The 16,157-nt window shown below is 36.9% G+C and overlaps 1 protein-coding gene across 3 annotated transcripts in view; it reads left to right on the top strand.

Annotated features, from left to right (window-relative positions):
- The window catches only part of PLD1 (phospholipase D1), a 208,624-nt gene that overhangs the window by 174,625 nt on the left and 17,842 nt on the right, over positions 1–16,157 (top strand). For all 3 annotated transcript variants that reach the window (XM_039236512.1, XM_039236513.1, XM_039236511.1), the window contains one exon: positions 10,129–10,263. In XM_039236512.1, coding sequence (XP_039092443.1) covers positions 10,129–10,263 — 135 coding nt within the window. The remainder of the gene's footprint in view (positions 1–10,128; positions 10,264–16,157) is intronic.

Below are 16,157 nucleotides of genomic sequence, written 5' to 3'. Positions count from 1 at the left end.
CACTTGCTGTGATGAGCACCAGGTGTTGTATGGAAGTGTTGAATCACTAAATTGTACACTTGAAACTAATATCGCACCTTATGCTAACTGACTGGAATTTAAATAAAACCTTTACAAAAATGGCACAGGCTCTTTTGAAAAGCAAATTAGTAGTTCCTTATAAATTAAACATAGAGTTACCATGTAACCCAGCAATTCTGCTCCATAGTATATCCTGAAGAGAACTGAGAATATATGTCCACACAAAAACTTGTACATGAACGTTTATAGCAGCTTTATTCATAATAGAGAAAAAGTTAAAATAACCCAAATATCCACTAACTGACAAATGTAGAAACAGAATGTTTATATCCATATAATGGAATATTATTTACATATAAAAAGAAATGTACTCTTACAAGCTACAACATGGATGAATCTTGAGAATGTTATGGTAAGTACAAAGAAGCCAGACACAAAAGGCCACATATTGTATAATTCCATTTTTATGAAATGTTTTTAATAGGTAAACCTATAGAGTCAAGAAAGTAAATTAGTCATTGCGAGGGTGTGGAGAGAGTAGAATGGGGTTTGACTTCCAATGGGGATGGCATCTCTGTTTGGATTAATAAAAATGTCTTAAAATGAGATAGTGTTGGTGATTGTACAGCTTTGTGAAGGTACTAAAAAAAAAACCCACTGAATTATATACTTTAAAGGAGTGGATTGTATGGTATGTGGATTTATAAATGATTTGGAAGCTTTAAAAATAATAAATTAAGCTTTTAGTATATGATAATTTAAATATATACTCGGTTGGGGGGTGCGGGGCTCCTACATAATTTGTCGCTAATGATCTGCTCAGTCAACTCTCTGGAAACATGAGACATCTTTAGACATGGGGCGTGTACATCACCAATAATAAATACTCTCAAGGTTGTATCTCATTGCGTCTAGGACAGGGAAGATTTACCAGAGCATTATCCCTGTCTCTGTCTCAAATGGCTTAAAATGAAGATGATAATGAATGAATAAGTCTCTAAAAGAAATATTGCCAAAAACAAAATCGGGAAAGCCATTCAGTGCTGACAGTGACTAGTAAATATGCAACAGTGAGGTTATAGGAGAATAAAAAGTCAGAATAAGCCTATTGTTTAGTTTCTTGACCATAAAAATGCCTGAGCTTATTATAAAGCATTCCTTTGGCCCTGGACCCTTTTCCTGTCTTTGGCTATTCAGGGGAAAAATTGGATTTTAACACAAGAAGTAATTTCAATGCTAAGCCCTCATATGAAAAGATTTCCAAGTACCCTGGGAACAAGTCAAAATCAGGCATCTCAGTGGGAAAAATGTTCACACTCTTAACATAAAGAACAGATTAATTACATAACGCCCCTTTCTGAGGCACAATGTTATATTGTTAGTTTTGTTTTTGTAAATGTGTAGTGGGTTTTAAACACATGAACTAGCTAATCTCTAACTGGATAAATAACTATAGTTCTCTACTGTTTCAATTCTTTAGAAATAACAAAACTTCTGCTATGAATATGTTACAATTCCTGAAAAGAAAACCAGCAGCTATTAGTGTACTATAATTATCATATACAGCAATCTTCAGGGATTTAGTGTTTAATTTAAAGCATTACTTTATCATTTTTATAATTTTTTGTATTATGACATTTCAGCAGCCAATTTAATATAATTTAACACAAGGTCTAGAGGTTTTCAGTCAGGATTAGAAATATGCCTATATGGGGGCGCCTGGGTGGCTTAGTCGGTTAAGCGTCCGACTTTCGCTTAGGTCATGATCTCGCGGTTCGTGGGTTCGAGCCACGCGTCGGGCTCTGTGCTGACTGCCAGCTCAGAGCCTGGAGCCTGTTTCAGTCTGTGACTCTCTCTGTCTCTGACCCTCCCCTGCTCATGCTGTCTCTCTCTCTCTCTCTCTCCTAGAAATAAATAAAACATTAAAAAAAATGCCTATATGAAGTGCTACTTTTTTTTTTTAATTCTTTATTAATTTTGAGACCGAGAGTGGAGGAGGGTCAGAGAGAGAGAGGGGGAGAGAGAGAATCCTGAGCAGGCTCTGTGTTAACAGCACAGAGCCCAATGCGGGGCTCAGACTCACACAAGTCATGAGATCATGACCTGAACCAAAGCCCAAAAAAGCTTAACTGGTTGAGCTGCCCAGGCGCCTCACAAGAACTACAACTTTTTAAGTAGCAAAAGCCTATAACAACTCTTGAAATCCTTTCACAAAGCTTTCTTATAAACATCAAGAGTCTGTTGTATTGAATTTCCTATCTTTTGATGGTACATCTATACACCAAAGTTCCTAACAGATATGTCCTAGGGCCCTATATAAACCTCCAGATGCTCACATACCCCCATGACATATAATTTGGAAACCTCCTGATACTTTTCTATTAATGGCTTTATATTAATGCTTCTACATGCCCCTGGCTTTCTCATTCTTTCCTCGAAAAGTACTTGTTTTATTCAGCATATCCCCACACTACCAGTAAACATTGTGAACTTTGTCCTGCGAGCAGGGGAGAGGGGCAGAGAGAAAGAGAGAATCTAAAGCAGGCTACACAGTCAGTGCAGAGCCCAGTGTGAGGCTTGATCCCACAACCCTGGGCCCAAATCAAGAGTCAGAGGCTTGGGTGCCTGGGTGGCTCAGCTGATTTAGCGTCCGACTTCGGCTCAGGTCATGATCTCATGGTTCATGGGTTCGAGCCCCGTGTCAGGCTTTATGCTGACAGCCAGCTCAGAGCCTGGAGCCTGTTTCAGATTCTGTATCTTTCTCTCTCTCTGACCCTCCCCTGCTCATGCTCGCTCTCTCTCTCTCTCTCTCTCTCAGAAATAAATAAAACATTTAAAAAATTTTTTAAAAAGTCAGAGGCTTAACTGACTTGAGTCACCCAGTGCCAAGCCAGTTTTCTTTATAGAATACAGTACTGGCCAAAATAACTTTTTCTTTTTTTCACATGGCATGTATGGTGGGATCATTCACATCTTAGATGGATGCCCCCACTTCACTTGACAGGCTACCCTGTATTAATCTAAAATGTCCTGGGCCCCTGGGTGGCTCACTTGGTTAAGCAGCCAACTCTGATTTTGTTTCAGGTCATGATCTTACAGTTTGTGGGTTCAAGTCCTACGTCGGGCTCCATGCTGACAGTGTGAACCCAGCTTGGGATTCTCTCTCTCTCCCTCTCTGCCTCTCCCCTGTTCATGTCCTCTCTCTTTTTCTCTCAAAATAAATAAATAGATTTAGAAACACATAAAAATGTCCACTTTCTGGCTAGCATCCTGATCTTTCCTTTTGGGTTCTGTTACTGGTCCTAACCTTAAGCTTTCTTATTCTGTAAGAGGCATTTTTCACAAAGAAACAAAGTTTTGATCACTTCACAGCAGTTATTTCAGAGGCAAGGATGAATGAAAGTAGTATGGACAGTGGGCTTGAGGCTCTCCCACTTAATTGATATGTTGCAGATACTTTCCAGCCTTGCTATAGAATGGCACAAATCTGCACCTTCAAAAATTACATACTATTACATGTCTTAAACCTTCAGGCTGCTAAGCTAGTCAGTATCACTAATCTTTTTAAATTATTTTAAAATGGTTTCAGACTTACAGTAGGTCTTCCAGAACTGCCACATACCCTTCATCCTGATTACCCAAATGTTAACCTGTTACCTTCTTTGTTTTCTCTTTTTTTGGTAATAGATTCGTAGACAGGTGTCTTTTTCTCCTAAGAACCATTTCTTATGATACATAGAAATCATATGATATGATATCATATATATATATATATATATATATTAGGATATATAAGTTATAGCCATAATGCCCATTTACCCCTAAATACTTGAGTGTGTACTTCTGAAAAGAAAAAAAAGACATTGAAAAAAGCAGGTAGAGTTCCATTATCAAAATTGATGAAATTAACCATTGATGTAATACTATTATCTTACTTATACACCTTATGAATTTTGCCAATTGTCCTACTAGTGTCCTTTATAGCAAAAGGGGGTAAATGTTTCCTTCTGGTTCAGGAGACATTCAGCAATCATGTGTTGCAATATAGTTGTCATGGATCTTTATTTTCCTTTAATTTGAAATCATTACTCAATCTTTTTTTTTTTTTTTTTTTAACGAGTGGGGGAACATTGGTGATCCTGGTATATTTAAAGTGTAGAAACTCATTATTTTGTAAAATAGCCTTCAGTTTGTTTTTATCTATTGTTTCCTCATGATGAGATTCAGGTTGTGAATTTCAAGCAGGAACATTGCAGAAGTGATGTGTTCCCCTTTGTGCACTGTATCAGGAGGAACGTGATATGGGTTTGCCCCATTACTGGTTGTATATTGGTTTGTATTACTGGTTCTAACTTTAACCATTTAGTGAAGGTGGTTATCTACCAGGTTTCCCCCCTATAAAATGGCTATTTTTCCTCTTTTGATTAATAAGTATTTTGTAGAGGGGCATCTGGGTGGCTCAGTCGGTTAGGCATCTGACTTCGGCTCAGGTCATGGTCACACAGTTCATGGGTTTGGGCCCCACATCGGGCTCTGTGCTGACAGTTAGCTCAGAGCCTGAAGTCTGTTTCAGATTCTGTATCTCCCTCTCTCTCTGAACCTCCCCTGCTCACGCTGTCTCTCTCTCTCAGAAATAAATAAAACATTAAAAAAAATAAGTATTTCGTAGAAAGCACTTTGAGCCTATATAAATATCTTCTTGCTTTTCATCCAGCATTCACCCACGGTTTTTAGCATACATTAATGATTCTTACCTGAATCAATTATTACTACATGATTCAATTATGACTACTATGATATTTGCCAAGTGCTGATTTTTTAATCTCATCATTTCTTCTATATTTATTACTTTCCTTTCAATTTCTTACTTGGAATTCTACTGTAAGTGAAGCTTCCCTTCTTCCCCATTTATGTATTTATGTATTTGTGTTGGTATGGACTTACAGATTCCTATTTTATTTTGTGAGTGTAATTTTAATGCCTAGCTTACACAGGGTTGGCCAGTGAGTACCTCTATAAGCTGGCTTATCTATGCTTTTAATATGTTCCCATCAGCCTTTTTTTCCCCCCTTGGTGGCCCAAGAAGAGTTCTATAGTTACCTTATATAGTCCCAGAATTAGCTCTAGAGTCAGCCATTTCTCTAAGAAACCTAGATTCTTCTAATGGAAAATGACATTTAAAGACCAAAATCCTGGTGCTAGAAATGATCATTGCTACTGGGATGTCATTGCTTTAAGACCTATGGTATACACATTACCTATCTATCACCCATCGATATATCTATTAATCCATCTGCCTGTCTCCATGCTAAGGCTTCCAATTCCAATTCCACACCACAGAGTTCCTTCTAGACATCTCTCTTTATATTTTTAAAACATTTTTCTCTCACAGTGAGAAATCTGGCTCTTGTCATATACAATGGATGTATTTATTTCCTCAAGCCTAGAATACACAGAAAATCATTTTAGAATTGCTAGCCCATACCACTGTGGAAAATGAATCCACCCCCAGAATTCAGTATTTGTTTATAGTTCTCTTTGTCCTTAGCTAAGGGTGTATACTCAAATGTTCGTGTTCAAAATTTACTTGGATTATGTTATTATTTTGAAATACAGTTAGATTCATTTGCTTCAGTCTGTATTCTATTTTAGAGGCCTTTTTCTATATTTTTCTTGATTTTTGTGTTTGTGTGCAATATACTTCCAATAATCAGAACCACAAAAATGGCTTAGATAAAATACTTAGATGAATGTCACTTCCCCATACTTTCTGTCAGTTTCCTCCCCACCCATTTTTTCTATCCTATTTCCCTTACATCCTCTCTCTGTAGCCAATTTTTTTCAGTTGCTAGGTTATTCTTGCAGTGTTTCTTTTTGTACAAATGAGCAGATATATGTATATGTTTTTACTTCTCCCATATCAATTCATAGAACTATTCATTCCTTTTGACGTCTACATGGTCTTCTATGTATAGATTTGCCATGGTCCGTTCAATCATTCGCTTCTGGGTGGGCATTTAGATTGTTTTCAGTATGTTTCAGTTACAGTTATGCAGTGAATAACCTTGTGCATATATATTCTTAATTGTTGGAAGTGTACATTTAGGGTAAATTTCTAGGGTAGAATTGCTAATCCTAACTGAAATAAGTCAGTCAGAGAAAGACAAATCCCGTATGATCTCACTCATAGGTGGAATTTAAGAACTAAAACAAATGAGCAAAGGAAAAAAAAGAGACAAACCAAGAAACAGACTCTTAATTATAGAGAACAAACTGATGATTGCCAGAGGGGAGGTTGATCAGAGGATGGGTAAGCTATGTGATGGGGATTAAAAAGTGCACTTTATCATGATCTAAAACTAAACAAAATAAAATAATTTTTAAAATACACTTTTTGTTAAATATTGCCAAATCATCACACACATACACACCCATTTGTATCAGTTTGGTTTCTTGCCACCAGTGTGTGACACTGCTTCAACCCAGTCTCACTGACAAGGTATGTTATTTTTGGCCAATCCCATAGGTAAGAAATGGTTTCTCAGTGTCGTTTCACATTTCTGTTATGAGTGAGGAAGAATATCTTTTCAAATGTGTCTTTTTGTGTGTGTGAATTTGTTTATGTCTTTTGTACATTTTTTTCCATCAAGATTTTAATCTTTTTCTCCCTTCGGTTATTAAGAGTTCATTATATGTTTGGACCTCTTAGCTCTTTATCTGTGATATATACTTACTGCAAAACCTTCTCCTGCTTTGTCACTTTTTTTTCCTTTTCTTTTCTTTTCTTTTCTTTTTTTTTTTGCTTGTGATATTTTGTGTCATGTGGTTTTTATGAATCTAGCCAAAGTTTACTGACGTATTTCTTGTATTGTCGCTAGGTAATCATAAGACTTCCTTACACTTAGGCTATGTAAGAATCCACTCTGTTTTCTTCTAACACTTGTATTGTTTCATTTGCTTGCATTTCTATCTCTGGTCCATTTGGAGTTTATTCTTGTGATTGGTATGAGGTATGTATATAATTTTTCTTTCTCAAAGAGCTATGCAATGATACTAACCCTTTTGTTTATAAGCCCTAGGTCTTTATGTAAAAGTCTTTGTCATTTGAGATGCCACCTTTATCATATGCAAAAATTTTATATGTGCCTAGGTCTATTTCTTGACTTTGTGTTGAATTCATTGGTTTAATTGTTTTTTATATGCTGGTGTAGCATTGTTTTAATTATACAGACTTTATAGTATGTGTTAATATCAGATAGGGCTAATGCCCCCTCATAGTTTTTCTTTTCCAAATTTTTTCATAGCCATTTTTAGATGTTTATTTTTCCATATGAACTATAATATCAAGTTTACTAGTTCCAAAAAACAGGTTGGTATTTCTGCTGAGATTATGTTAAATTTGTAAGTTAAAATGGACAGAGTTGGCATCTTTTTAGTGTTGAATCGTTCTATCCCAGAAAAGGTGTGTCTTTTTATTTGTTCAAATCTACTGTGTCTTTTGATAGTGTTTTAATTTTTTCTTCATAAAGATTTCTTACTCCTACTGATAAGCTCATTGTTTATCTTTGTGTTTTATCTTTTTTTTTTTTTTTTTTTTTTTTTTTTTTTTTTTTTTTTTTTTTTTTTTTTTTTTTTTTTTTTTTTTTTTTTTTGGTAAGCAACATTTTCTCTGATTTTTTTCCTCTAAATAGTTATTGTTTGTGTGTATGAAGGCTATTGATTTCTATATGTTAATTTATATCCTGTTATCATATTTAATTCTTTTATCATTTGAGATAGTTTTATCATTAATTCCTAGGTATACTATCATATTATCTGGAAATGGAGATGGTTTTACTTATGTGATTTTTCTCATCTAAATTCATTGGCTGATACCTTCAAGGCAACATTAAATAGTACTGAAGATATTATACACACGCACATATATTATATGTGTATAATAGGTATATTATATAGTTTTAAGCATGTTAAGAAAGTATTCATTTTCTGCTTTCTTTATTATTTTTATCCAGAATGGATGCTGAATTGTGTAAAAAGCTTTTCAGCATCTGTTATAAAAATCATATGATTTTTCTCCCCAGATTGATCAATATCATGTTTTATATTAATGGATGTCCTCATATTGAGCAGACTTGCACCACTGGAATGCATCTCACTTTGGCATGGTGTATCATTTTCTGAATATGTACCACTAATGAATGTCAAATCCTTAAATGACAAAGCTCTACAACATTGTCACTCAAAACCAGAAACCCCAAACAAAGCCAGAAACCTCCAAAAGAATGCTATCCCCTAAGGCCCTTACTGGATTATAGATTTCTAGTTGACTCAGGACCTCTGGGGAAGGTTTCCAGATTCTATTTCTGACAGGTCTTCACAGAGGCAGTCTGTATGCACACTGAGAACCATTGGCCTACCTTATTGTTCAATGTGAATTTTTTATGGGAAGTTACTGCAAAAATGTATTTACTTTAGCAAGGAATTTTCTCCATGATTCCTTTAAAAATCTGCTTTATATCTTAAAATTTTAGATCATGAGCCAGCTGCAGGAAAATTAATGATACAGAGCTAAATTGATAAAGCTAAAAATATTAGCTGTCACCTGACTATCCATTTATCCGTTCACTCATTTACTCACCTTCTTTTAGCAATATGCAAGGATAGGGATACAAAAATGTATAAGACCTCCTTAACAGTAGAAGAAATGGGGGATTAAATGAATGTTTGTAAAATAATACATTAGGTGTATGTTAGAAATATTTTCCAGGAATTTTGTGGGTATGATAGGCTTTAAAGAGGAAATATTTCTTTCCTCTGGGTCAGAGAACAGTTCAAGAGGAGTTGATGCTTTAGATGAGGCATCTTTCCAAAATAACATTAACAAATGGGGAAGAAATTTATTTACAAAAATCTTACATATATGAATCTTTTTAGGAATGCGTCTCTTACACATGATGTACTAGTATACCAACACATCAACTCTTGGCAAACAAAGGTACAATATTACTTACATATATAAGGAAAGGGTTATCTGTAAATATACCAATCTCTCTATATAACCTATGAATGAATTTCTTTCCAAGATCCCCAGATTTAATAGAAATACTGAGTAACATCAACAAAATAATAGAAAGCATCAGTAATACGTGGAAACTTCAGTAAACAGAACATGAACTCCCATTGTTTCTCTTAGGATGCTTCAGATTCCCTTAAAGAAAAAAATATATATTCTCTTTCTATTAGAATTTGTGATGGTTTGGTTCCACTCCATTTATTCTTAGTATAAGACTTTCCTTATCCAGGACAACTGCTGTGTGGGAGAAGGACCCTAAAAGTGTGTGACTAACATTCATGCCAACATAATGGTTATGGGTTGGCTTGGCATGGAATACATTTCTTCTTACCACATAAATGGCCATCATGCGATGAGAGGGCAGCACTTTAAAGTACATGCTTGGTACCACTTGCTCTGAAGAAAAGTCTCCAAAGCCAAATGTAGTTAGGATTCTTTCATTTCCTAATTTTAACGATTTAGGAGGAGTGTTGTTCAATTGCCAACATTTTTATTTACACAAAGTCTATAAAATTTAACTGCTGCTCTGTGTTGAAAATACTACAAACTATGTATATGTCAAGTAGTTTGGGCATAATATTTTTGCCTCTGATTTAAGCTGCAGCAGGTGTCAACCAAGATAGATGCAAACATGACACTCAAGTCTTAGGTTATCTACTCTGGCTCTGCTTTAATTATCACTCATTAGTCATTGCTTGCTAGATCATTAAAATAAAATGTTCATATTTGATATGTTTTTGGATTGCCTCAGAAAAAAAATTTATAGCAAGCACTCCAGTGTGGATTTTTAATGCATAGCCATCCATATTAATAGTACAAGATTCTTCTGATAGCAAAAATAGACCCTGAGTGAGTTCTGATATTACACACACACACACACACACACACACACACACACACACACACACACACTATACAATCTATTATTAACCACCTATGTGATGAGTATATTTGTTTTGAAAAACAGTCACATGTAATGTGCCTTTATTGAGCTAGGTCATATTCATTTTAATACTTTCTTTTTTACTTTATAGTTGGCAATCAGTGGATAAATTACATATCATTCTGTGGCCTTAGAACACATGCAGAGCTTGAAGGAAACCTAGTCACTGAGCTCATCTATGTCCACAGCAAGCTGCTAATTGCTGATGACAACACTGTTATTATTGGTAAGTACACGGTCTATAATTGTGTTACTTGCTGGTTGACTTACTTCATGCAAATATCCTTCTTTCTCTTCCTCCCAAGATTCCTTTGCAGTTGAGAGGGACTGTTACATGATATCTAAAACATTTCTAAGCAGTCTTTTCACTTTTGGCCTTTCTAATTATCCCTGTTTTCATCTGTGAAGAAACAAAGGCACAGAGCAACTAAATAGCCATTGTGCAAATTACAATATCCAGAGCAGTGGTTTAACTCAGCAGTGCAGTAATCAGCCATTCTCATTAATTCTTTATTACCTTCTTATTTTTATTTTGAATCTAAGTACCTAGATTTCAGGGGCTGGAGAGGAAGACATGGGGAGGGAATATGAGCAGCCCAACTGTCCATTGACTGATGCATGGATAAAGAAGTGCCACCATATATGTATGTATATATGTATGTATGTATGTATGTATGCATGCATGCATGCCATGGAATATTTTGCAGCCATAAACAAGAATGAAGTGAAGTCTTACGGTTGCAACAACATGGATGGAGCTAGAGAGTATTATGCTAAGTGAGATAAATTAGAGAAAGAAAAATGCCATATGATTTCACTTATGTGTGGAATTTAAGAAATAAAACAAATGAACAATGTGAAAAAATGAGAGAGAGAGGCAACCAAGAAACAGATTCTTAACTGTAGAGAACAAACTGATGGTGACCACAGGGGAAGTGGGTGCAGGGGATGGATTAAATAGGTGACAGGGATTAAGGAGTGCACTTGTAATGAGCATCAAGTGATGTATGGAAGTGTTGAGTCGCTAAACCATACACCTGAAACTAATTATACTGTATGTTAACTAACTGGAATTTAAATAAAAACTTAAAAAAAATTCCAGGAAAAAATTTATAAAATGTAGTTTCTCAACTACAATAAGATATTTCCCTATTCTTTGAGAAACTAAATGTTGTAGAGTGTTTTGAAATCTTTTGGCAGTAAATATGCCTTTTCCATCTCTATCCTCCATTGAGGGGAAAAAACTCCTCATATCTAGGAATAATGAGATTGTCTTCTCTGGAATATGATTTGAAAAGACAGAAAAAGTAATTCTGAAACCAGAAAATATATAGACCACAGTGTGGTGATACTTACATATGTGTAGACACACACACACACACACACATTCTTTTAATACTTACACAGAGCATTTAGAAAAGTATCTGTGTCTTCTCTCTGTTTCTCTGTCAGGATTAAAGTTCATCAGGGATTTACTGACTCTCCTATTCCCCCAGTGAACAAGGTTTCTCGTATTTTCCCAAAGCTACTCTGGCCTTCCTCTTCAGAAGTCAGTCTCAGAATATTTTCATAATAAATTTGACAATGACAGTTGGAGAGGAAGAGTACTGATGTTTGCTGAAATGGAAAAACAAACAAACAGAGCCAAATAAAATTCAGTTGATTTCTTCGGCAAGATTTCAGAAGTCTCGAAGTAAAAATTGATAGATGTACATATTTTCCTTTTAAAGCTCATTTTGGCTTTCAGCATGCTTTACTTTAAATAAAAATGTAGATGCAAATTAGTTTGCAGTAATAGAACTAATGATTAAGTAGATTTGTTGAGTTTCTTAGTTGACTTATTTTCTAGAAAGTTCTCTGAATTCTCAAAGGCTACAGTTTATTTAGGCTAGCAATAATTGATCAGTCTTGCACATAATTGTTATCCCTTTTCTTGAAACCAAAGTAGTGGCCTTGGGAGTCTGAAGAGGTCTTACTTACTAGTCTTCAGGGGCTGGATTTTTCTCTTTCCCCAAGGCCAGAACAGATTTCCCCATAGAAAAATCCAAAGATACTTTTGTTTTCTCTGTCTCAGGGGAAACTCTAAGAGAAGCAGGTTTGTTGCAGCTCTAAATTCATAACACAGAGAACAATATTTCAAATTCTCAGAAGGGAGTTTGAAAAGTAAGGTTGAAAATATCTTACAGGTGTTAAGCAAGCATTTAAAAGCTTAAAAGAGGTTAAAGTTGCCTGTGGTTAAATTTTCTAACATGGCAAAAGTATGCCAGTGTTACTGAACAATGGACAGAAGAAAAACATCCAATTTTTATTCTCACGTTTTCCTTACAAGGAAATACTTGATTTCCTGCATTACAGATCTCTTCTGTGCAGAACTTTAATAATCTCTTGCCCTGGGTGCCCTGCTGCTCATAAATTTGTGACCAAGTCCACTTTTCTAATCCATCTTAATATTGGCAGTTAACCAAACTAACATTTTGTTTGCTTTCCTAAACAGAACAAGGCTATCCTTAAGTAGAATTATAATATCTTGTTGACTAAATGAAATGCTGTATATGTGTGTGTGTGTGTGTGTGTGTGTGTGTGTGTGTGAGAGAGAGAGAGAGAGAGAGAGAGAGAGAGAGAGAGAGAGATCTACTACAGAGCACAATGGGGAGATATAAAACTTGAATTAAACAATGCCACTGCCCCCACAGAGCTCAAAGGCTAGAGGGGAGGGAGGTATTCTTTCCACCCAACACCAGAAACATCAGAGTGAGTATCACCGAGTGGGAGTAAGAGGGTCCAAAGGCATCAATGAGGTTGGTGGGTGCGAAACTATGTAGAGGTAATGAGTATCAGTCCTTAAAGGACAGGCTTGAGAGTGGCTGATGAAAGTCTGTAGTTGAATGGCTGCCTTAGGAAAGAGGGTTTACATTGAGCCTAATCCCATAGATCCCAACCCTGGCTGCCTGGGGAGCTTTAAAAATATAAATCAATACGGCGCCTGGGTGGCTCAGTCGGTTGAGACTCTTGATTTCAGCTCAGGTCATGATCCCAGTGTCATGGAATTGAGCCCCATGTTGGGCTCTGCACTGAGTATGGAGCCTGCTTAAGATTTCTCTCTCTTCCTCTCTCCCTCTGTCTCCCCTACTCTCTCTCCAAATAAAATCTATATATAAAACTTAGGGAGAAGTTTATCCCAAATCTGCAATTTGCTTTAAAATGGATCCCCTAAAAAAGGTGCATTAGTGGATAAAGGGAGAGAATGATACTGGGGGGAAATGCTGATGTCTGGTTCCTGTTTCCAGAAATTCCAGGATTAATTGGTCTGGCTTGGGGTGTGGGCATCAAGGTATTTTTGTTTTTCTTTTTGGCACTAGTATTTTTAAAAGTCTCCTGGGTGCCACTCACATACTTTCTGAGCTGACAACTTCTGAACTGGAGGAACAGGGAACACAGTGGGTAGAAAGTACTGAGTAGTGCATTTGGACTCCATAGAAGAATCATGTTGAATTGGTGAATTAGTTGTCTGTGACTGCTATAACAAGCAATCACAAACAATGGCTTAACACAGTACAGATTTATTACGCATCAGTTCTGTAGATGAGAAGTCCAACGTGGGCCTCCCTGTGCTAAAATGAAGGTTTCAACAGGGCTACTTTCCTTCCTGGAGACTCCAAGACAGAAGCTAATTCCTTGCCTTTTCCAGCGCTAGGGTCTGTCAGTGTACCTTGGCTCATGGCCCCCTTCCTCAGTCCTTGGAAACAGCAACTTTACATCTCTCTGAGGGTTCCCAAAAGCCTCAGGCCATACTTCTCTAACCGCATCTCCCTCTGAATCTCCTTCACTTTTAAATACTCTTGTGAGGGGCACCTGGGTGGCTCAGTTGGTTAAGCATCCAACTTGGGCTCAGGTCATGATCTCACAATTCATGAGTTCGAGCCCCACGTCAGGCTCTATCAGCATAGCCAGCTCAGAGCCTGGAGCCTGCTTTGGGTTTTCTATCTCCTTCTCCCTCTCTGCCTCCCCCCTCAAAAATAAACATTTAAAAAAAGAATTAAAAATAAAGACTCTTGTGACTATATTGGGCCTACCTGGATAATCCGGGTTCATCACCATGCTTTAAGGCCAGCTGATTAGCGACCTTAGTTCCCCTTTGCTGTGCAACATGACATATTCACAGGCTTTGGGGATGAGAACATGGCCATCTTTGGGGACCATTATTCTGCCTACCATAGAAAGATTCACAATTTCTGAAATGAGACACTTTTTAAAACACAAACCAAAAAGGAAAAGGCAGGGGCACCTGGGTGGCTCAGTCGGTTAAGTGTCCGACTTCAGTTCAGGTTATGATCTCACGACTCGTGGGTTCGAGCCCCACGTTGGGTTCTGTGCTGACAGCTAGCTCAGAGCCTGGAGCCTGCTTCACATTCTGTGTCTCCCTCTGTCTCTGACCCTCCCCTGCTCATGCTGTCTCTATCTCTCTCTCTCTCAAAATAAAACATTAAGAAAAAGAAAGAAAAGACCGATAAACCCAAATGCATTAAAATTCAGAACATTATTCAATAAAAAGCACTATAAAGAGAATAAAAAGATAAACCATAAACTGAAAAAAGGATATTTGCAACACAATATTCACAACCTATAAAATACTATAAATCAGTAAGAAAAGATAACATCCAAAGGAAAATGGGCAAAGGAATTGTATAGGCATGTCACCAGAGGATGTACTTGAGACCCATAAACCTAGGAAAGATGTTCATCTTCATTAATATGACACAAAGAACAGCTTTTAAAAATACTATTTGGTAAAAATGTAAAAGTTGGGCAAGCCAGGTATTGACAAGGCTGTGGAGCACCAGGGATACCACTCCTATGGGACACTGATAAACTCCCACACACGCACACCAGGAAATGGTTCGCTACCTAGAGCATTAAGTGTGCATCGTAGAAAAACACTGAAAACAACCCAAATGTCCATTGACAGTAGAATGAATAAATAAGTCCTGCTGTGCTCATTCAAGGAAAATAATGCATTGAGATTAAACACAGATAAATTCTGAAGGCATAATTTTTTTAAAATTTTTTTTTAATGTTTTATTTATTTCTAGGAGAGAGAGAGAGACGGTGTGAGCAGGGGAAGGTCAGAGAGAGAGGGAGTCACAGACTGAAACAGGCTCCAGGCTCTGAGCTGGCAGTCAGCACAGAGCCCGACGCGGGGCTCGAACCCACGAACTGCGAGATCATGACCTAAGCGAAAGTCGGACGCTTAACTGACTAAGCCACCCAGGCGCCCCCTGAAGGCATAATTTTGAATGAAAGAAGCAAATCGCAAAAGATTATCTATATGTGGATACATTTAAATTGTACATATATGTTTGCATATATTCTTTGTATTTTACTATATTTCACAATGTTGCAAATACTTACTAAAAGCAGACTTAGAAAAGGTCATTCTCCAAAAACTGAGTGGTTGTGGGGCACCTGGGTGACTCAATCGGCTATGCAGCTGAGTCTATTTCGGCTCAGGTCATGATTTTACGGTTTGTGAGATCGAGCCCCAAGTTGGACTCTGTGCTGACCATGTGGAGCCTGCTTGAGATTCTATCTCTCTCTGCCCCTCCCTCACTCATGCTTTCTCTCTCTCTCTCAAAACAAATAAGCCTTAAAAAAAAAAGATTGTAGAGCATTGTAGATTAGTAAATTCTTTCACATAGTCTTACTTAGTTCTCACAAGAACCCTACAAGATCTCTGTTAGGATCTCAATTTATGAAAGATCAAATTAAAGCTGGAAGAGCTTAAATGACTGTGTCCAAATTAATGCTGGGCCGACTGTGAAGCCCAAGGATATGGCTACAAATTTTGCAGCATAATCAAAATGTTTTGATGGTTTCCACCTTACAGAGCTCCTGTAGTGTTCCCAAATTTCTGTGAAGTGCTTGCTCCATCCTTTCTTTGTCACCCAGGGTACCTATGGGACCGCCATTCACATCCATAGTTATCATAGATTTCCCTATTAACTACATGACAATATTACAGCAAATGTCAGTAAAATCTCTTTAGAAAGGTCCAGCTTTTCATCATGTACAACATGCTACCATTTGGGCTCAGAGCAGGGCTCCTATCACCTTACACCCTGA

This window comes from Hyaena hyaena, unplaced genomic scaffold (genome assembly GCF_003009895.1).
Source record: "Hyaena hyaena isolate Hyena2069 unplaced genomic scaffold, ASM300989v1 scaffold_112, whole genome shotgun sequence".
NCBI lineage: Eukaryota > Metazoa > Chordata > Mammalia > Carnivora > Hyaenidae > Hyaena > Hyaena hyaena.
Note: the sequence above shows the minus strand (reverse complement) of the source record. Positions and strands in the feature narration are given on the sequence as shown.